Genomic DNA, 22,621 nt, shown 5'->3' with positions numbered 1-22,621 from the left:
AACAGTGTACCCCATAATCTAACAATATCACGAGTACTACAGTTCAAATTGTCTTTAATTGTTCCTCTGGGGATGAATAAAGTATTTTTGAAGGAATAAATCTGGATATTTTTATTTACTTGATCAACTGCTGGTCAAATTTGACTACTCTGACCCTCCCCAGAAGGCAGATGCAGGCTCTCCAGTGTTCATGTAGTTCAGCACCTTACATCAGTTTGGATCAGAAGGGTTGTTCCTCCAGATCTCCTGACAACGGGCAGAAATCAGCGCAGCGCCATAAAAGACGGAACTTGACTCCCCCCCAAAATTAGAATTTAGAACAGTGTTTATTTTGTTTAGGAAATAACACAAGGAATGAGAAGGTTGTTAACATAAAGGGAGGGTACATGCTGATTTTACCTTGCAGGTCATCTGCATGGATTGTTGAAATTATGAACATGCTCTGATTTTATTGTAATAAATATCATGTCTCCAGGATCTACAGTAGCTCACAACTTCTTTTTAAACATATGCTGTGCCATAGGCGAAACGATAAAACAGCCCCCAAGGCTAAATTAGACCAGCCACATTTTCTGGAGTTTTGCAGTCTGTTTCCTTTCTGTTTAAATATAGACTTACAGACAGTCAGAAAGACGTGTAAAAGGAAAAATAAAAAAAAACTATTTTGTCGGCTTCGATGTTGCATTCCTGACAAGAAAAGCACTCCAGGGGTTGATAGGCCAGAGTGCATTACCTCAACGGCTCCTTAGTGGGTGTCCTAGGCCGACCCAATTCATTTTCAATCTCAGTTCAGTTAAATTCAATACTTTATTGCCATGTCAACAGAGATGATTGGAATTTGTTCCAGTGCAGCCCAGATAAAAAAACAGCGAAAACAAGAAACATTACTCTTGCATGAAATCAACAAAGGCACATATTACACTTACTGTACACATACTGTAAACAGCATAGAGTATTCAGTCAATGCAGTAAGCCAGATCTCCATATTGAGATGGGCTCTAGAGAGGTGCTATTTTGGAACTGAGCAGGAAGACATCTGATGCTTGAAAAAGTCTTCCCTGAAGGAAGGAGTTTAAAAAAGGAGCTGAGCCAGACTGGTCGCCACACAGGATGAATCTTACAGCCAGGGCTGAGTTTAAATATGGCTGTGTTGTTAACCTATTGTTGCTGGGCGTCCCAGTAAGGGTCCATGAGCTGAATGTTGGCCTGCTGGGAATGCTAAAGTCAGGCTGATTATTCTCATGTGGGCAACAGTGATGCCTGCTGGGGCGTTGGCACCAGTAAACTGGTTGCATTTATGTGGTGCTAACCTAAAGACAACCAACACAAATGGCAACTAGCCAACAGCTACGAGACAGAGGAATGGAGAAAAACTCTGAGCCTTCAAACTGACAGATCCTGATGGAAGAGGGATGAGCCAGATGAGGAGGAATGAATGTGCAACCATGAAAAGAAATCGAAGTGATGGAAAACAGGAAATGAATGTTAAAAAGGAGGTGGGAAGGGGGAAAGGGGAGAATGGAAGCGCACAGTTAACTAAGTAACTCACTGGCGCTGCTGAAGGCTGGCAGGGGAATAAGATGAAGAAGAAGGAAATTAATTTTAAAAATCAAATAATAAAAAGCAGGTGTTGAGAGGAAAACAAGACATATTTCTGTTTGAGAGGGACGCATGCAGTTAGGTCCTATTAATTTATTTCACCAAGCGCTTGCAGTGAAAAAATGCCTGTCATTTGAAGGCATTTCAAATGACAGGCACAAAAAGAGACTATGGCAAATACCACATTTTGAAAAGCAAGAAAAGGGGTCAAAGAACATCCAGACTCCTCACTGCAGTCCAGAATAGCAGGGAAGTAAAGGCATTGGGGGAGATTCCTGGGAGTGTGAACATACAGTATGCAAGAGGGGGCTACCCATTGTTCTGTGGTGACATGGTTTAATTGGATCAAAGCAAAACACTTTAAAGAAAACTAAGTCCATCTCCATAGCTAATGGATTCCCGAGTAATTAGTGAAGGCTGTCAGGAGCTATCGTTGGGGAGTTCTGGTGCTTTGAGAACCTAGTCTAGTGTCCAGACCTCTGTCATAGCCTGAAAATGTTTATCATTGATTTGCTACATCTGCGTTTCTTCTTAAAGGGACCCTAAATGTAAGATTTTTTTAACTTTCTTCATGGCTTGATTTACAGTCCTTCATTTCTTTTACTGTATAAGTCTTTTTTTTTTCTAGTTCAGCTTACATCCTCAATTAACATCATGACCAAACAAAACTCCCTTGGCCGGAAATGTGAGGAAATGAGAGGAGATAAAAGGTTTCAGCGAACAGTATTTTGTCAGCGTGTCTCAGAGCATGGTACAGTGCGAATGGGATTGAAAACACCTATAGCCAAGCCAGCAGCTCCTAGAAATTAAAGATACCAATTGGAACAGGAAGGAGCTCAGAAATATCAAAGGGGGACCCCCTACAGTGAAAAAAGCGAGAAACATAAAAAGCTGAAATCATGTCGTAGCCATGGTGTTGCTAGTTTTAGTTTCCACAGCCACACACTCATTTTAAAAACCAATAGCTAATGAGCCACAGTGCTGCAGTGGTTATCATTGCTGCTTTGCAGCTGGGGTCCTGGGTTCGTTTCCCTACCCGGGGTGGTATCTGTGTGGAGTTTGTGTGTTCTCCCTGTGTTTGTGTGGGTTTCCTCTGGGTGCTCGGGATTCTTCAACAGTCCAAAGACAACCATGTAGGTTAATTGGCTTCCGGGGAATTTGGCCCTAGTGTGAGTGTCTGCTCTGCGATGAACTGGTGTCCTGTCCAGGATGTATCCCGCCTTGTGCCAATTGCATGCCGGGATAGGCTCTGGCTCCTCCGTGACCCTGACTTGGATGAAGTGATTAGGAAATGGATGGATGGATAGATGGAGATGAATCAGTCACGTGGCAGTCTCTCTTATACGGGGTAACTTACAGACAGGAGTCATCATGCTTAGGGTTACAAACCTCAGATTGCATTAATAATAGAGCCAGGCCTTGAACTAAAGTCTGCACAGCAACACCCCATCGTCCATTTGCCCTCGACTCTTTTATACCCATGCTTGCACATATGCTTTCATCGGCCCTCAAAATCACTGAGTCAATGGAGAAAAGATCATTTCTGTTTCTGTTCCTTTACGTTTTCAATCTCAAAATACAACGCAAAAAGATTTGATGAGCTTCTGGTATAAAACTGCACAATTTCATCTCCCTTCTTAGCAATTACTGCCTCAAACACACTCTAGGCATTCTTCCACCCAGTTTTCGCAGTGCACTGCCATCTATAATCTTTTGATGAACTAGAACCAACGGATTTATCTGCAGAGATGCAGACCAGCAGCAGGAGACTTTAGGCTACAGGATGTCGTGGGTGTATGAAAAGGATTACAAAATCACTTATTATTGGTGTGTTATTTTGTTACATTGAGAGCAGCTCTATATACTGTACTGTAGATCTAAGTCCACTTAGAGTAAAGTGGTTCCAATTCAATTATACTGTTCATAAGTGGATGCAGAAAGAAGAATGAATTTTGTTTAGTGACTTAAATAACGCATCAAGCATCTAAAGAACCAATTTGTGCATGTATGTTTTCAGACAGAAAAGTATACAGCACTATTTTGATCAATCCATCATTGATACCTGATCAGGATCCACTTGCATGACTTCTCCTATTGTGAAAATCACCTCACTGACTGGGCACAAATGATGAGGACATTTGAAATGTTGAATATTAAAGTCTGATGAAAATAAGAAAGAAGCACACAGAAAGGAATCGGTAATGAGCAGAACAGTGCCTTCATGTCATCGGTATGTTGGATCAATCCCACAGATGGCTTAACAGCAGTGGAGACAAGTCCTCATGTCAGCCGTGAATCAAGGTTTTGTGTGGACGTCAGCAAGTGTGGCTTAGATGATATGCTAATTGTTGTGTAACAGACCCACTGACGAGGAGTGTCTAATTGCTTCAGTACTCTACTTGTAGTGATTGATGGCAGACCTCCCAGCACAGAGCTACATCAATCAAGTCCTGAGACCTCATTGTCTGCCCTTCCAGTGAGCTGAAAGCACAGAGTGACATGATAACATTCCTGCAGGACAGCGCAAGTCCTCAAGTTGCTTGTGAAACAACGGTTTTCTTCAGGGATTCAAGCACCCTTGTACATTTTGTGGAATGAACTGGAATAACTTATGGCATCTAGGGCTCAGAGACCAGAGCCCAGTCTTGATGGTGAACAGCATGAGTTGCAGATACTTGCAGGACCCAGTTCATATGATTTTCAGGCAACAACATTTACAGGAATCTTAAAATTTCATCCATCCATCCACTTTATCCAACACAGGAATGCTGGGGAGCTGTAGCCTATCCCAGCAAGCATCAAGCGCAAGGAGGGATGGATACACCATGGATGTGACGCCAGTCCATCACAACCAGGGCCAGTTTTCCCAGAAGCCAGTTAACCTACCAGTAAACCTTTGGACTGGGAGAGAAAAGCTGTGTAAACACAGGAAGAACGAGCAAACTCCACACAGAAAGCACACCAGGAATTGGACCCAGGGCCCCAGCACTGAGAGGCGGCAATGCTAACCTGTATGCCACTGTGCCACCCCATCTTAAAAGTCTAAATTCCAAAAAAAGCAGAATATGTAAGCAGGACATTGCCTTTTAATCTGCTAGTGGCAGCTATGTCAACAAGCAGGTAATAATGGAGGCGAAAGCCAGACATAAGAGGGCTATCTTGACATTAGATCTGAAAGGGGAGTGGAGAGAATCCTTTCAAACAGAGGTGTGATTGTTGCTAAACAAGCAGCAGATTTTAAATACAAAACACAGCACCTTTGCTGTGCTCCTGGCCTACCAGAGATGTCTTTTCTGTCTAAAAGCAAGCATTTAACGAAGTGGTAATTCATGACCAATGATCTGCACCCAAGGATAATAACGTGTCAGTCACTCAGCAATACCTTGGCTGTAAGCCAGACCTTCCCTTACAGTAAAAGGACAGTAACAGCCCCTTGCAGCTTCGTCACACAGATGCAGCTCACCTGAATTATGCACTGTGACTGTCCACAGACAATAATATATTACAATTACATACAATAATTAGGGCTTCTGTTCTTCCGTGTTTCACGGTGTATTAGGAAGCCAGTGTTTATTTTAAGTGTTTTCTGTGTTCTATTTGTCAGTGGGTTTCAGTGCTTTCACCTTTAATGGGCCATAAGAAGTTTTTCTTTGCATGCATATGCATATAAGAAATAAGTTTGACATAGCGTTGTTTCCTAGTTTAGTCATTAGAAATAATCTCAGACGACATGCAATGAAACATTATTGTAAGAATCCAGTTGCTCAGCACGATTATTATTTACATCTGGCTGAGAATTTTAGATTTTATGCAAAGTGACTTACGTTTGCACCCATGTATTCAGCTGCGAAAAATACTGGAGTAATCGGAGTCAAGTACCGCGCTGAAGGGTGGAACAGCTGTTTCTTCTAATTATGAGTCTATATCCTCTCACCCCTGCTCCACACTGCTGTCATATGGGAGTCTGGAAGTCATCATAACATCTTTACCCTGTTGTTTTCCTGAAATAATTGTGCACAGTGTGCTCACACTTGTCTGGTGTTTTCACAGTTTCTCTTCTTCCATAGATTCCACAGTGTATTTCCTATTTTCCTGACCTAAGAGTGTGTGCATGCCAGGAGACATACTGTATATATGTATAACTTGAATAAGGGAATTTAAAAAGCTCTTCCACTTTTAAATGGATAAACTCCGATTTCATGTTTCCACATTGGGATTTTTAAAATAAAAAAATAGTCACCCTAATCTTAATAATAAATGGTATGGGCTTAAGCAGGAGGTTATTTTATTCCAGAGTGCTCCATATCTTAGGTTTGCATGTCTAACACAAAGTGTAGTTTACAGATCAGAGGTATGAAAAAAAAACACCCAAGGTAATGGTGCTTGCTCAAGCACAGACTAAGGTCTTCGGTTGCAGGTTCGGGGCTGGGTCATGTTACTAGCCCACTGTGACTGGGATTTCCCAAGGGGTGGCGCCGAGAGCTGGGTGGGATTAATCAGCGCTTGGAAACGGTGACCCCCTGTGGCCTCACTGCTGCTTGCAGGCCTGAGGTGTTGTTGGTGAGGGCCATGTCTCTCCTCCAATCGGCGCTGAGCGTCTGGCATGGGGCTGCATTGCCTGTGATGAGTTTAATGGGGAATGGCTGGAAGGTGGGCGGGTCTACCCACTGTACACTTCCTCATTGGCCCATGTGAGAGGTTGCAGGCTTCACAACTGTAAGCTGAGCTGTGTGAAACACACAACCAATGATTCTGACTCGGGACGTTCTAAGAAATCAGAAGTGTCTCGAAGCTTATAGAAAAAGAGCAGGGCAACAAACTTGCAAATCTAATCAAAGGTTGATTTCCAAATTTTCCCCGCAGTTGTCAATAACCCCCAGACAAACTAGATGGGCTAAAAGGCCTCTCCTCATTTATCATCATCATGATTATTTTCTTATGTTCTGTAGATGGGTGGAGGTGCATATATTCCTCCTTTTGTTGCATATATTCCCATGTTCTCACTGTACATGCTTGTGCAGTATATTGTAATCTTGTTTTTACACATGTAAGCTTACTATAAAAGCATAGCTTCAGGTACTACACTGAGTTCTGGCAACATTTGATTGATATTTGAGCAGGCTGGCTGAAGATACAGTAGGTGTGTTTCCCATTTCGCTCAAGTAACTGGTTTCCCCTTCATCAGTAGGCTGACTGAGCCCGTCAATTAACTTGGCACCAGTACAAAAGAGGAGCTGAGGCTGCAGTGTATTAATGAATGAGTGGCACAGTGAAGCAGTGTTTAGCATTGCTGCCTCCCAGCTCTGGGGTCCTGGGTTCAATTCCTGGGGTGCTGTCTGTGTGAAGTTTGTACTGTATGTTTTCTCCATGTTCAGGTTTCCTCCCACAGCTGTACTGTACTTGTAGGTTAATTGGCCTCTGGGAGGACTGGCCCTGGTGTGAGTGTCTGTGTGCCTGTGCGTCTGCCCTGAGATAGACCAGTGTCCTGTCCAGGGTACAGTGTATCCTGCCCGTTGCTTGCTGGGATTACTCCCGCTCCCCCGCAAACCTGAATCGGGTGGAGCAGTTAGAAAATGGATGGATGGACGATTAAGGAAATTCTTATGGAGTACAGGTTTAAATAATCCAAAATAATTTGTTCCAGGCTCAGTTGAGACACAGAGTAAGTCCTTCTTCAGATGGACAGAAAAAAACGTGACCCAGGGTTACATTTCCTCACAGTCTTGCTCATTTGGTAGGAGCCTATGGATCCCAAAACCTCATTCATCTTCTTGACAAGATCTTAGAGCATAGGCGTCTGCAAGCTGGATGGGCACCCATAGACCTCCGTGCATTTCTCTTTTAATTTCCACATGTTCCACAGATTGACCAGGAATACATCTGTACAGTAGGTCAGCGGCTGACCCAGGGTTTGAGCCAGGAACTTCCCAGTTGCTTCACCTTAACGGCTGGGCCTGCACCTATCTTCAGCGAAAGTGGCACCACAGAGTGAAACTGGAGCCCTAGGCTGAGATTCCCCGACATGCATAATTGCTGTTAGAGGCTCTGAAGCATGATAAGAAAGACTGGACAAAAAGGGTAGTCTTGTAATTCATTAGTAAGCAGACCTCTAAAAAGTGCTCCGCTAATCTGTACGGTCAGGTCAAGTAGAGTACATTCAGCACTTCTTGTGATCGGCAGTGATTTGGGTAGAGATGCGTAACAGGAGTCTGTTTCCTTGGTAACACAGGGTCGTGGGGGAGTGGGGGGGGGGGGGGCTGACGTGATGGAATGGCTACAGAGGCTATGCAGGCAGTTGCCATGCCAACACGGCACCGCGGCACGCAGCTGCCTGTGTGTGAGAGAGGAAAGTTGGGCGGGAAGGGGGGGAGGCTGTATCCGATAGCAGATTATTTTGCAGTGGTTCTTCAGCGCACAGCTGCAGCAGCCAATAAAAGGAAAGGCTGCACCCTGCACTCCTGCCCGCTCTCCACTGCGAGCTCGGAGCTAATCAGGGTAAACAGATGTTATTGCTCTTATTTATGCTTACGCTCAAAGGTTTTTCACATTAATTACCCAGAACCCTGCGCTGTATCGACACCTAGACTTGCCAGACGATAGCGCTGCATTTTTATTTTTTGGGGGAGGGATGAAAGGCGCATTCCTTTTTGACTACACTCCTGTGTTTCCAGGGGGTTGCCCTTAAAATGAAACACGAATCATATCTATGTCAAGCACCTCGGAAATGTGCCTGTTCTACATTCACCTGTTAGCGTCTGAGCACTGACTAAGGTTGTCTGTACATGATGGGCTAGCGCCTACAGTGGGGGATTACAAGACAGGACAGCTCTTAAACACATACAGTACTGTACAATAGGGACTCCTCCTGCCTTCAGTGCCATTCATGCAAATCACAGTTTGGATAGACAGGGCTCGTGCCACAAACTTCAAATAAAACTGAACAAAATCAGGGGATCTGTGAATGACCAGTTTAGTTCTTCTGATTGCCTTTCTGAGCCCGTTATTTTAGATTTAGAATTGCTAGCTCAAGTCAGGGCTGTGTCACTTGCTGACTGTAACGAGGATGCTCCAAACTATGGCATGTAGTAGATCACACCGAAGCAGACAGAGTTCTGTGGACTTGACAAGACCAGCCTTACAAAACCCCTGTTACCGTCTGAGTATATATATACATGTAAACAGCTAGCAGTGGAAGGGTCACTGTGGGACGAATTTCAAACCCACTCTTGATGGGGAGCAGACGCAGCTGTGCTCAAACTCTTCACCCCTCTCACTGTGATAAGACCCGTCGAGCAGTCAACTAAATTCCAAATCAGAGTGCATGTGAAAGTCTGCACGGAATGCACTCCGGACCACTTTGATTTGCTGTTTTCACAGAGCTAAATGCCGTGGGCGTGTTTGTTTCTGTGTGTGCCCTGCGAAGGACTGACGTCCCGTCCCGTCCAGGGTGTCCCCTGCCTTGTGCCCGTTGCTGGTCAGGTTAGGCTCCAGCTCCCCCACAGCACTGAATTGGAAGACTTGGTTAGAAAACGGTTGAATGGTTGAATCTATCAAATTCAGTCCTCTACATTGTTCTGTTTTCTAAAACCACTGGTGTAATATCTCAGACAGCTAGCTGTTCCCTGAGCTTCGTTACCGACTCTCGTCTTGCCCCTCTGTCTCTCTGTCTTTCCAGATATCCGCGACCGGAGGAAGAAGCCTGTGATGCTGTTCATTCACGGAGGCTCCTACATGGAGGGGACGGGCAACATGTTCGATGCCAGCGTGCTGGCTGCCTACGGCAACGTCATCGTGGTCACCATGAACTACCGCCTGGGCGTGCTGGGTGAGTGGGGGTTTCGGCTCGGTTTGGAGACGCTCCGCGGTCGACCTCTTCTGTCTGATGCTTAGCTGCTTGCCTGAGATTCATGCCTTTATATTGTGACGTCCAGGCTCGATTACGGCAGCTCGGTGCTTTATGGGCTCCCTCACACTCTCCTCAGAAAACTACAATATGTACAAAACAGCTCGCCTTCTAACTCATACCAGACCCTGGCAGCAGATCACTCCTACACTTATCTCTACATCTACTGTCATGTACTCAATACAAGATCTTGTTACTGGCTTGAAAGGCTCTGAATAATCTGGCCCCATCACACATCTCTGAAGTCCTTTGTGTTTACACTCCCTCCTGTAGGCTCTACTGAGTCCAGGCTGGTCCTTTGCTTGCAGTACCCGGACTAAATTTCGCACCTATTTCTGTTGCTGCACCATGGTTATGAAGTGCCCTTCCTCTAAACCTTCGAGAGGCGGATTCTCTGACTCTTTTCAAACCTAAACTTAAAACTCACCTTTTTACTTGGGCCTATGTCTGATCACCTTACAGTATATGCTTATCACCATGAGCAGTGGAAGTTATTATCGGTGTGCCAATCTGTGGGTCACGATGCAGGCAGATATAAACAGCTCATTATTGCCATGTACATCATTAACAGTCAGCACTCAGAAGAGAAAATAAAATATGGGAAAGGCACTCTGAGTGTGACCAGGCAGGTGGACGTCACTCGAGAGAGGGGAGCTGATAGCTAAACATCAGGCTTCTAGTTTTTGATGTTTAAATATGTTAATTACTAAACAGGATTTGATGCGTTTAAAGCCTTTATCAAACTGCTGATAGTTCTTTCTACTTTGTCACCGGGGGCCCAGATCTGAGAGATGACATTGATCACTTTTTCTTTAGTTATCACTCCAGCCTTCTGCCTACCTGATCGAACCTCCAGCATACTGTATATTGTGCCTTTTCTTTTTTGTTTTGTTGTTACTGGTAGGTCACTGCTCACTGCCGATTGAACAAGTGATCTGCTGGCCCTTAATTCAGAACAGAAGATCCAGCATTTCAAATTTTAATGATTCAGAAAGAGGCCATACCCAGAACGCACTGAATGCGTCTCTGTTAATACAAAGCAGAAATTGCTTATAGAGTATTAATTTCCATTGAATATATATGAAAATTATGTAGGGGGTGGCACTGTGGTGCAGTGGTTAACATTTCTACCTCAATGTGCTGGGGCTCTGGGTTCAAATCTGGCCCTGGGGTGCTGTCTGTGTGGCGTTTGTTTGTTCTCCCTATGTTTTTGGGGGTTAGCATTGTTGCTTTGCAGCGCTGGCGCCCTGGGTTCAGTTCCAGACCTGGGGTGCTGTCTGTGTGGAGTTTGTATGTTCTCCCCGTGTCTGTGTGGGTTTTCTCTGTGCGCTTCGGTTTCCTCCCACAATCCAAAGACATGCTGGCGGGCTAATTAGCCTCGGTAGAATCGGCCCTAGTGGCGGTGTGTCTGTCTGTGCCCTGCGACCGACCGGCATCCAGGGAAGGGTGTACCCTGCCTTGCGCTCATGGCTCTGCTGGCCTGCGACCCTGAACTGGATAAGAAAACAGATGGATCCTGTCCTTGCTGTACGCTATTGCTTGTGTATTGACGCAGTCAGAGAGTATCTGTTCTATAGCAGAGCTAGTTCGGATACGGTGACGTCATCGCCCTCACTGCGCATAGCAGGGACCTCGGCTGCCTGGTCTGAGGGAGGTCTCCTTTAGCTCAAGCGGCCGGTTCCCTGTTGCGTTACGCCGAGTTCCGCGCTCCAGGTGCTGCAGGAAGAAATGGGTGGCGGAGGGCACGAGCCCGCGCGGAACCGCGACGGTCACACTTCTTCATCACCCGGCGAGCGGTTTCAGTGTAGAAGGGGCTTCTCCCTTCACTTCTGTGTCTTTAGTTTCCTCTGGCCCCGCTCTCTGCTTCTGTCCTGTGAGGGCCGGGAAACAGTAAACCTTTTCCATTGTGTTTATACCCCTAATACTCTGGAAAGCCGCTTGAAAAAAATCCAAAGGATGTGTTTGTGATACGAGATAAAATTCTGAAAAAAAGATATACTTTTGAGTCAGCTGTTGAATTTCAGGGAAGTACAATAACAAGAGGGAACCTCAGTGTGCATCCAGATCCTACTTTTCTAAACTTTGTCCTCTAGAGCACACTTCCCCACAGAAAACGTACACACTTTAAATTGGATCCCCCAAATGTTAGATCTGTTAATGATAAAACACCTCATAATGGGATACTGAAAGGGTTCCTACAGGGGAAGCACTGACTCTTCAGGGACTTTTTCCAAATGTTACAAGTGATCTGTTTAGCCACAGTCCAGCCTGGTGTCTGGGTTAATTGGTGTCTCTAAATTACCCTGTGAAGGTGCATTCAGAGTGTAGTCCTTCCTGTGCCCTGTTCCTGCTGAGCTTTAATGGTTTGTTTATGCCTTCTCTTCTAACATTCAATGTCAAGTAGATTTTAATTTTCACTTGCGAGCAACAGGGAAGCATGGAGGCGCAATGTTCAGCATTACTGCCTTCCAGTGCTGGGGCCCTAGGTTCGATTCTGGACCTGGGGTGCTGTCTGTTTGGAGTCTGCACGTTCTCCCTGCATGCACAAGGCAAGGACATTATGGAAGGTTAATTAATTTAGGCTTTATTGCCCCATTGGGGAAATTGTTTTTACAGCACACTCCCAAGGTATCAACACAATGGCAGACACATTTTTACCGACCAAGAAGTCAGTGAAACAGTGTTACAATTGGCTTCTGGGAAAAATTGGCCCTGGTGTGAGTGTGCATCTGTGTGTGCCCTGCGATAGACTGGTGTCTCGTCCAGGGTCACTTGTACCCTGCCTTGTGCTAGGTGCTTCCAGGGACAGGCCCTGGCTCTCACACGAACCAGCAAACTGAAACAGGCACAGCAATACTGAACATTTTCATTCCGCAAGAGTTGGAGCAGCTTCTCTCTATGTGATCTTTGCCTCATTCAGGTGTCGTGGTGTCGTGGGCTGTTCATGGGTGTGCCAGACACGGCCATGCACACCTTCCATTTGTCCTTTAATTCATATTTACAGTACACAGGGGTAAGGTCCGGTTTTGCTGAAATTGATCCCAGAGTCCTCATCAGCTTAAATCCTTTGGCTGGTTTTTCATTCACAACAAAAAAACACATTTTAACTTCACGAAAGAATACCTTACAGGGGAGAGCAGCCCCCGTTGGCCAGGCAGGATGGAAAGGGTAATGAAAGAGCAGAGCAGACTCCCACATCGGATACCACAGCCGAATAGACAGCGATTGTGTGTGAGGCTGCGCTCCTGCTGCTAAAAATAAAACCTGCACAGAGGCTTTGAGTCCGCATTGAAGCGCTCAGTCATTGAGCAAACAGAAGCACCATTAACACAACCTGTCCACACAACACACCCACTCACAAACCCTGTGGTCAGTCCGCTGGTTCCTGTTTCTGACCCAAGAGAGGCTTTGAAAACAGGAGAGAGGAGATGCAAAGGGGAGGGCGTCACGGAAATCGGCATCTACGAAAATACCCAGCTTGGGTGATTGGCGAAGGAACATGCTTTACCAGCCCTGACATCCTCAAGAGCCCCCCCTGTGCCCTTGCATGAAATTGGCTTTGGCAGGGCTAGACATCTACGAAAAAGGGCGAACGGAGGAAGAAAAGTGATGAAGGCTCCCGAGCAATAAATATTAAAACGGGGAGAGGAAATATGCCCTCCAAATTCTCACTTGGACAGTTTCCATGGCAACAAAAAAAAAGGAAATTGATTAGACTTTTTTTTTTCTCGACAGGGAGAAGGAGTCTGTTTATATGGGAAGGAGCTTGCGAGTAATAAGTCGGAAGATGTATCGCGCAGAGGAAATCTGAAACACTCATGCAAAAGACCGTTCTTTTAGTAAATGATAAAAAAAACAGACCTTAAAGGTTTTTGTTTCGCTTTAAAGTTCTTATGAATGCTTTCGTCTATTGCATTATAGAAACCGAGTTGGGTTTTTCTACCTCAAGTTTTGCATCTGATTTTAGGAATCTGGGGTTGATCTGTGTTTTGAATCATACATTAAACACATTACTAAACTGTCCTTCTGCCATTTGCATTATATTGCAAGCAATTAGATCATTCCTTTCTTCTTCTGGTGCTGAAAAATTAATACATGTCTTTAGTCTAGTCTAGTCTAGATTAGACTGCTGTAATGCCACGTTTTGTACTTTTTAAAGAAATCTTAAGTTTATTATAATTGCTCATCTTACTAAGAATTCACCTGCTAAAATGCTGGCAAAATCCAAGATCAAAACACATGTTACTCCTGTACTGGCATCACCACACTTGCTCACCAGCATATAAGATGTAAATGGTCTGGCACCTGATTCGTTGTTATTACTCATATGATAGACACATGCATCCCAGCAGCAAAACCTCATATTTGAACCTGTGACCGTCGAGCTGCATTGTGTCACATTACTGTCCTGTTTAAACAAAATACTCAGCAGTTATAGGACAAAAGGGGAATTAAGATGAGCTGATGAGTCAAAGGATAAAGATCAATAGGAGGGAGGGGCTGCCTTTTCTTGTAGGGGCTCCAAACTGTGAACTTCCTTTACCCCCTTTCATTAAAGCATTGCTGCTTTGCGGCGCTGGGTTCAGTTCCAGACCTGGGGTGCTGTCTGTGTGGAGTTTGTATTTTGTCCCCGTGTCTGTGTGGGTTTCCTCTGTGTGCCTCCATTGCCTCCCACGGTCCCAAGACTTGCTGGTGGGACCTGGCTTCTGGGAACACTGGCTTCTGGGAACACTGGCCCCAGATGGATCAGTGTACCCTGCCTTGCATCCGTTCCTTGCCAGGACACCCACACCCTGAATTGGAAGAAGTGGTTAGAAGAGGGATGGAGGGCTAGAAATCTACACGCCTTACAGATTCCTGTGCTCCGGGGCTGACGAAGCATAGCTCATTGCTCTCTGTCCCTCATTGGCGTGTCAGTAACTGTGGAAAACAGCTGCTTCTGGGTCCTGACAGCGGTTTGCCAGCACCGAATGCTTCAGATGCCTTTTTTTTAAATCACATTCCCATCTCCTTGCAAAGGTTGTGCCTTTTAAGATCCATTCGGACAGATGACTACTCGGCAGACTCCATTAGGTTAACCTGCTCTATGCAAGAACACAGAGCATATTGCAGTGCTGCCCATAAGCTTTCCCGTTGTAACTTACTCATGGAGTAGACATGGAAATATTGCAAACGTGATCCCGAGACAACCGGAAATTGGAGCAGAACGTTTAATATAGTGGGTAGTAAATAATAATTACAGGCAGGGTGTTTGCATAACAAAATGTTGAAGATGCAGTTTATTTCGAAAATTAGAAATATCGTTTTTGAGCTTTTAGAAGGTTCGCTAATCTGAATATGTAGTAGCTGCTGTCTGTACTGTGAATGCACAGATCGACACAGTCTGCACAGACTAAAACCGGGCTAGTACAACTCTTTAAACGTATCTTTAAAGCAGCAGCACCTGAATAGGTCAGAGAAGTTGATAAATTGGTCCCATTAAGCAAATATTGACATAATCCAGGTTATGGAACCACCCTGAATTAGACCATTTCTAATTTTCTAGCCAATGAAATAGCAGCTTCGGTTATTGAGACATGCTTACGCACTGTGCAGTACGGCACTGACATTTTGACAGGTTCAGGAACACTTGAATGAGTCATTATCGAGTGTTGAATAATACATTTAGCTGAGTCAGTATAGCTTTACAGCCCTACACTGGGTCCCTTCCTTTCAATCCTCAGAAAACCTGTAAAACACACTTGAAAGAAACCGTTGGCCCAAATATTCACTATCAAACTCCTCATCATTACATCAAGCTGAGTATCAGAATGTGATTTTCAAAATGAGCAACCCAAGCTCAATTATTTGCTCCTGGTTTCCTGAAAGTAGTTGCAAATGTTTCAAGATAAGCAACAAAGAAATGAAGAAGATGTCCCATTTTAGTTTTTATTTAGAGATCAAAGAACGTGGACTACATTTTGCAGTAAAATAGAAGAGTTTTTGAATGCACTCCTTGTCAGTCTACTGCTTAAATGTAAGTTATTAACCCATGTCTTCAGCCGATGACAATAGTTTTTGTTTCATGTCTGGAGTGGAATTTTTCCAGCTTTCTGGTGCAGTTCAGACAGTCCTTATAGGTCAGACACAGCCTCACTGTCTTCTTCAGTGTTGGTGTGCTGAACTAGGTCAACTGAAATCACAAAGGCTTTTGTATTTTTTCCAATACACTCCTGCAATACTTTATTGATGTTTCAAAAAATACTTAAGATGTAATGTGTTCCAAAGTCAACAGGAAAAAGATATGAATGTTATATGCTAGTTTTACAATCCTTCCATCATCACCTTGTGGAGTTCAGAGTTAGATATGAAAGTCGGCTTCAAGCATGTACTATAAGCTTCTGATTGGTTTAGCATCTCTACACAATGCTTGATCTCTCTGGACTCTCCACATTCCTAAAACTACATGATGATGAGTTAGCAACCACGCCATCATCTGTTCTGCATCCAGATCGTGGATTTGATGTGGAAGTGCATTTAAACTCTGAAAACAGGAGACACACATGTTTGTGGGAACATAAAAACAAGCTACCAACAGCATGTTGTTGGAGGCAAAGCCCTGTTTTTTTCAGATACAGCTGGAAGAGGTCTCCAGAACAATTAGCTGCCATGACTACCAAATGGCTCCACTCGTTTGTGACAGGCCTGCCTCTCTCCCCAGGCAGCTCCAGAGACCTGAGCACATGGCCAAACCACAATTCTGTGGTTTTCTTTTGAGTAAAGGTGTTCTGTGTAGTGAGTGTCAAGGCCAAGGGAACTGGAAAGGGATGGTTGTTATTAGAAATTTTAGAAATAATGATAGAAAAGTATTTTAAATATTACAAGAAGCAACATACTTTGTGTAGTGATTCCAGACTTGAAAAACAAAATAGGTCCATTTTTAATCAGCTGTATAAGGAGGGAGGGGAAGTATTTCAGATTAACCTTTAATCTAAAGAGCCATTAATGTACTTGTAGATGTATAAGGCACTCAAAACTAAAAAACAAAACACTGTCACTCTCCTTTCCCGACAAGAGTCGGTAGATAATTCATTTTACCTTCAGATGAATAGAAGATATTTTTATTAACAACAGACAGACAACTTGTGTCATTGAGCCATACTGGTGACTCATTACATCCAGATTGTTCCTCTCTTAACGGTGACATACTCTTGCAGGAAGGGAGATGACGGGACTCATGTCCCACTAGTGACAGCACTAACTTATGAGAAGTCTGTTTTTCACCATCGCAGCACTGTGGCAAGGTGTCCTTAAGCTGTTAGCATGGTGTTGGGGACCTACACATATAAAGCAACCTGTTATCTACAGTATATCTCTTACAGTATATTAAATCTGAGGGATCCTGGAAGTAAGGCTGATAACCCTGACTAGGTCGGATATCTGCTTTGCCTTACCGGACTCCCCTGACATCCTGACCTTAAATAACGGGTGAGCAGCACAGCGCTTCTCCCTGTTAACCTATCCTGTGTGGCAACTCTGCTTTCCCTTTTTAAACCTTTTTCCTGCAACCCCATGGAAAATGACTCGCCTTTTCCGTGGTCTTTAACGGAACCCTAACCTGCCCTGCCTTCGCTATTAGCCGGTTAGTCTGTGCGACCTGTGCTCGGGAGCTTCTAATAAAGTCAAGTGATTGGACGCCAGCCACAGCAGATCTTTCACTCTCCACTTTGTGAAGATCCTGCCTCTCTCTCTCTCTCTCTCTCTCTCTCTCTCTCTCTCTCTCTCTCTCTCTCTCTCTCTCTCTCTCTGACAGGTCTCTAAGCCGCACAGCCATGAAAAGTATATTTCTTAAAAAAGGTGCATCAGCCAAATCAAGTTCTAAACGTTGTTAGCATTTTTAGTCTTGAATGGCCCAAGACTGCATTAGTCATGCTAACTGTTTGATCATTTAAGAAGCAACACATATTCACATGACAATGATCATTGACTAGATTTAGGGAGGCAAACATATCTCACATACAGTATGGCTGCTGTCATCGAATCCAGCAATTCTGCTGTGAAATCCCGAAATGAAAAGCTGTGGTTCTTATCTTAGGATATTCACTATTTTTGGTAGCAGAGTGCGGATGTGAAAGAATGTCGTTATGCACAGTGTCTTCTGTTCTGACTCAGGTGCGTCTTTTCATGTAACCAGGGATGTTCATCCTGCAACAGTTGGAGTTTTGGGTTATGCATGAAATTAGCTTGTTTTTAGCCATGAATTTTGCATATTTTTGTCAAGTCTTGATTATCCTTAACCGATAATGAGCAGGATAAACTAGTCAATGAAAAAGCTATATATTTGATATTGTCTTTAATCCCACATGTGTCTGTGCATATTCACAAATATACTGTGTGTACTGTATTCCTTGAGGGACAACATGGCGGCCAGTGGTTAGCCTGCATGTTCTCCCCGTGTTCGTGTGGGTTTCCCCTGGGTGCTCTGGTTTCTTCCCATCGTCCGAAGTCACACTGGCAGGTAGACTGGCTTCTGGGAAAACTGTCTGCCTGTCCTGATCCCCTTCTTCCCGACCTCTTCGAAATCTTCAGTATGAACTGCAGACAAACACTTTCACAAAGACAACCTCCGCAACACACAGGCATGGATTCAGAGCAAGTGATTACTTATGTAATTGCTATATTATATTATATTATATTATATTATATTATATTATATTATATTATATTATATTATATTATATTATTTTATATTATTCCCTTGTGGAGGAGATTTGTGTAGACAGATTCCATCATGTGGTGATGATGGAGGGAGGAGTTCTAGTGAGGGCAGCTCACTCAGAAAGCAACGGACCAGCTGAAGCCCCTGACCTTTAGCTATTGTGACAGTCTGTCACACTACATTGTGGAAAGCCTATTTAGTTTTCCAGGAACACAGTTTCAAATTGTTCCGAAAGGTTTCCTGTCTTTCCTTCCTTTGCTTTGTGCCTTTTGCCCATTGTTTTTTTTTTCTCCTTTTTCGATCTTTTTCAAGCTTATAATTACTGCTCTGTTTTATGGCTGTCTTTGTCTGTCACCGAGATTTGAAAGAGCTGTCTGTCTGGCTAATTTTAGCTTTCTATATGCAACATGGAAGCAGAACTCTTAGATGCTTCTTCTTTCGCACTTGGTTTACTGCATTCTAATAAAGGTGATAGTGAATACTAATTGAATCGTGAAAAGTAGTGAATATTAATTGAATAGTGAGCTTTACTGGGCTAACTCACCAAGCTGAGGAGAATGACCACCTGTTTGAAAGCAGGGGGAACCCCACCTTTTACGTGAAGAATAAGCCAGGGAGCAGCTTCAAAGACGAAGTTGGGGTGAAGGGGGAGTGGGGACATGAAAACAAAACGTGAAAGAAAATGAACAAGCATCAAATATTTATTTAGTCTTTCAGACACGCGAGGCACTAGAGTCCCTTCTCAACCAGGTGCCCAGCAATCAGGGGAGCACCGAGACTGGGATGTTCGCCGGCTGTCTTGTCACATTGCAGTGGGGGAGTTGTTATCCGCGGCAATTGGCCTCAATCAGAGTTGAGTGGCTGTGGGATGGAGAAGAGGCATGATGAAACTGAACTCTGCATTTCAGCAGCGGGCTTGAACAAACATTAGTTCGCTGAGAATCTTTCAACAATCCAGAGCAATGCCCAGAACACCCCAGTGTTGAACAGGCAATGGTTCTGTCACTCGCTCCCTTTCTTTCTGTAGTTTCTTTTCTGTCTGCTGTGTAGCGTAGCGCTCCAGTGTTACCACATGCGACGGAGTAATTATCACCAGTCAAAAATATCGATCTTCACCTTGGTGAATTCCAAAGATGTCCATTTCCACCTGATTCATTAATGAACATGAATGTAAAATGCTTTTTTTATTTCTTAAGGTTCTCTCTGGTAGATTTGAGGAGAAATCTGCCAAACAGTAAAGCAGCTGAGTTGTGAACTGGATGGAGCACAAGCCCGTAATTAAAGTGATCACTTACATGTACCAAGATGCCTGCTGACCCTTTATGAGTCCAGTTTATCACATGGCAGTTCAGAGCGCTTAAGCTGCTGGTCTGGGACAGTTATTGAAGGAAACACTGCCCATGTTCTGGCCAGTTAACTTGATGACCTAGTGTGTGGCAGACAGGACAGGCTTTCAGAATGAGCGATGGCAGGAGACACAAGGAGGCAGATGTGAGCTGGACATCAGATTCCAGGGGCCAGATCACTCCACCCTCCACTTTCCTGCTAGCTAGCAGCAGCAGCCTGCCTGTGCGAAGCTTGATGTGATGGAACTAGAATCTTATCAGAAAAGAAAATGTGTTGCAAACAATGAGAATGCTCACACTTACTCTCCTCTTCCTATCACCTTATTGATCCAAGAACCTGTTTTATAGAAGGACTCCAGGAAGATGCACAAAGTGGTGATACAGTATGATTAATTATTAAGGTATTTGATTGATGCCTGTATACTGTACCAGGCACTACACAAAGAATACAATAAAAAAAAAACATAATGCAATATTAATAGAATCAAAAATCATGAGTGTATGATCTGCAACACTTAGTAATGCATGTAAAATACAATACAAAATATAGAAGCATTTTAGATTAGAGGTCTTAAATTCATATTTCAAATTCTTTAAAGCCTTTTTATCATGAGAGCATTAACAGAATTCTCATCAGGTTTAATCAGGTAGGTACTAATCCCTGTTATCAATTAACTCACTATTTATTAACAAAAGTCATATTGTTCTCAAATTTAATTTCCTTCTTAACGGACACTTAAGTTTTAGTAGCCTGTTTGTTCTACATTTATACACTGTCGTTTACGGCTAAACAGATGTGGCAGAAGCGGATCATGGTGCAGGATAAATAGGAGCAGCTGGGAAGGTAGTAACTGATGGTGCAGTTCTCATCTTTACTGCTTGCTGTCTTCAGTATTGAGGCACAGAGAGGAGCGAAATCAGGGATCACACAGGGAGGAGAGAAATCAGGGATCACACAGAGAGGAGAGAAATGAAGAAATCAGAGATCACGCAGGGAGGAGCGAAATCAGGGATCACACAGAGAGGAAAGAAATCAGAGATCACACAGGGAGGAGCAAAATCAGAGATCACACAGGGAGGAGCGAAATCAGAAATCACACAGGGAGGAGCGAAATCAGAGATCACACAGGGAGGAGCGAAATAAGAGACCACACAGGGAGGAGCAAAATCAGAGATCACATAGGGAGGAGCGAAATCAGAGATCACACAGGGAGGAGCGAAATCAGAGATCACAAAGGGAGGAGCGAAATCAGAGATCACATAGGGAGGAGCGAAATCAGAGATCACACAGGGAGGAGCAAAATCAGAGATCACATAGGGAGGACATTAATCAGAGATCAAAGGTCAGGTCAGTGCACAAAGAGCAATGATGGAACAAAGAGGAATTGTAGGAAGATGTGAGTTTGATAATATATTCCACATGGTCGTAACAATACTTCAATTTTACTCCTTCTTGCACCGCATTTAAGTTTGTGACCTCGTTCAGGGTAGGGCAGCCCTTTAAGGCTGGGAGTGTAATGTGTCTGGTTGCTCTTCACCTGCCTGGTTCCAAAGCAACAATATCTTTGTTCCAATGTTGCACAAGTGTAAACTACTGTAGATTATAAATGCAGTCTTAAAAGTGCTTTGTCCAGGTATAATATAACATTAATTTAAATGCTACACTTTTTAACTGTACATTCTGTTTGTCTTTGTATTGCGCCCCTCATTGCATAAAAGATGTAAATGTAGCAACATAAACACCTACATTTTTTTAATAATGTGTCTCATTTTATGACCGCAGTACCCATCGCTTACTGTCTGTTGGAGTGAAGCAGAGGTCTGAACCCAAGAGAAGGCGAGGGGGACAGAGATTAGGGACACCGGTAGCAGAGTGGAGGTCCAGCAAAGCAAGGTTCACATCTCTGAAGGCACTATAGCAAAACACGAGAAGGAAACTATTGCACCCACAGGAAACTTACGCAAACATGGGGAGAACATACAGTACAAACTCCACACAGACCTCACCTAGGTCCGGAATCAAAAAACCAGGTCCTAGCGCTGCAAGGAAGCAATGCTTACCACCTCCTCACTTTTAGGTGTATGCTGAAGCATTCTGCTGCCCTTTTCCTGTCTTTCCAGGGTTGTCTCGTTCAGAGTATTGATTAGCTTTAAAATCACTCAATGCTCTTCATTTTGCTCCTTTCTCAGACACTTGGGCAAAGTACTCTTCGAAAACTCTCATTTTTGTTCATGCTTATTGATCATTAGTAATTACGCTTCTAAATAAATGCATTTCTAGTCTTGCAATATTATTGCACAGCCTGGAAGGGTCCTTATTGTACAGCAGTGTCCTTAGTTTCCTACTGTCAGCATGTTGTGTAAAGATATTTGCATAAGCATTAAAGTACTTTTTTGCTTTGTCTACATGTACAGTATTTGCATTATGTACAGTATATTTTAAACCTGTACAGTTCCTAAACCTCAAACATCCCCTGTATAAGTTTGCAGGAGACAAGAAAGTATGTGAATTTGCTGAGTAATTAAGAATTTGCTGCACTGAAGCAAGATAATTACTGTATGACCAGCCTGAGTGATAACTGTTGCCACAAAATGAAATTTTGTTGGCTCTTCTACTAATATTGTTTTAATTTTTTTTTTAACTAGCAGTTTTGTTTGGTGTGTTTTCAATGTTTATTTTCCTTTTAACTTTAACTTTCTCAATTATCAATCAATTTCAGGATTACTGAATTCAATCACTTTACCTGTTGAGCAATGCAGGAGGCCCCTGTTTCTTAGGTTTCTTACCTAAATATTTCCAGAAAGGTTAGAAGACAAAAGCAACTTTGTGGATCTAAGTTGTTGTTTTGTTGTTGGAATGAACTTCCTCTTAAGTTATACCGTGCTCAGCATTTCTGAAGCCGTCCACTGTGTTCACATTTCATACAGTAAAACTGAGGTGTAGAGATAATATAACCAGCAAATTTATTCTGCTTCCAACTATACCCATGCGCAGCTTTCCAAGCAATGTCAACTGCAGTGTTTGGTCATTTTCCCACAAGCTTGCTGTGTTTTCAGTGAGAGCTGCACCTGGTC

General features: G+C 43.6%; 1 protein-coding gene across 3 annotated transcripts in view; it reads left to right on the top strand.

Annotated features, from left to right (window-relative positions):
- Positions 1-22,621, top strand: part of nlgn2a (neuroligin 2a) — a 229,268-nt gene that overhangs the window by 154,544 nt on the left and 52,103 nt on the right. For all 3 annotated transcript variants that reach the window (XM_069186811.1, XM_006627356.3, XM_015340569.2), the window contains one exon: positions 9,275-9,424. In XM_069186811.1, the coding sequence (XP_069042912.1) occupies positions 9,275-9,424 (150 nt within the window). The remainder of the gene's footprint in view (positions 1-9,274; positions 9,425-22,621) is intronic.

The sequence above is a fragment of the Lepisosteus oculatus genome, chromosome 3, assembly GCF_040954835.1.
Source record: "Lepisosteus oculatus isolate fLepOcu1 chromosome 3, fLepOcu1.hap2, whole genome shotgun sequence".
Taxonomy (NCBI): domain Eukaryota; kingdom Metazoa; phylum Chordata; class Actinopteri; order Semionotiformes; family Lepisosteidae; genus Lepisosteus; species Lepisosteus oculatus.
The sequence above is the reverse complement of the archived record's forward strand: the minus strand, read 5'-3'. Positions and strand labels throughout refer to the sequence as shown.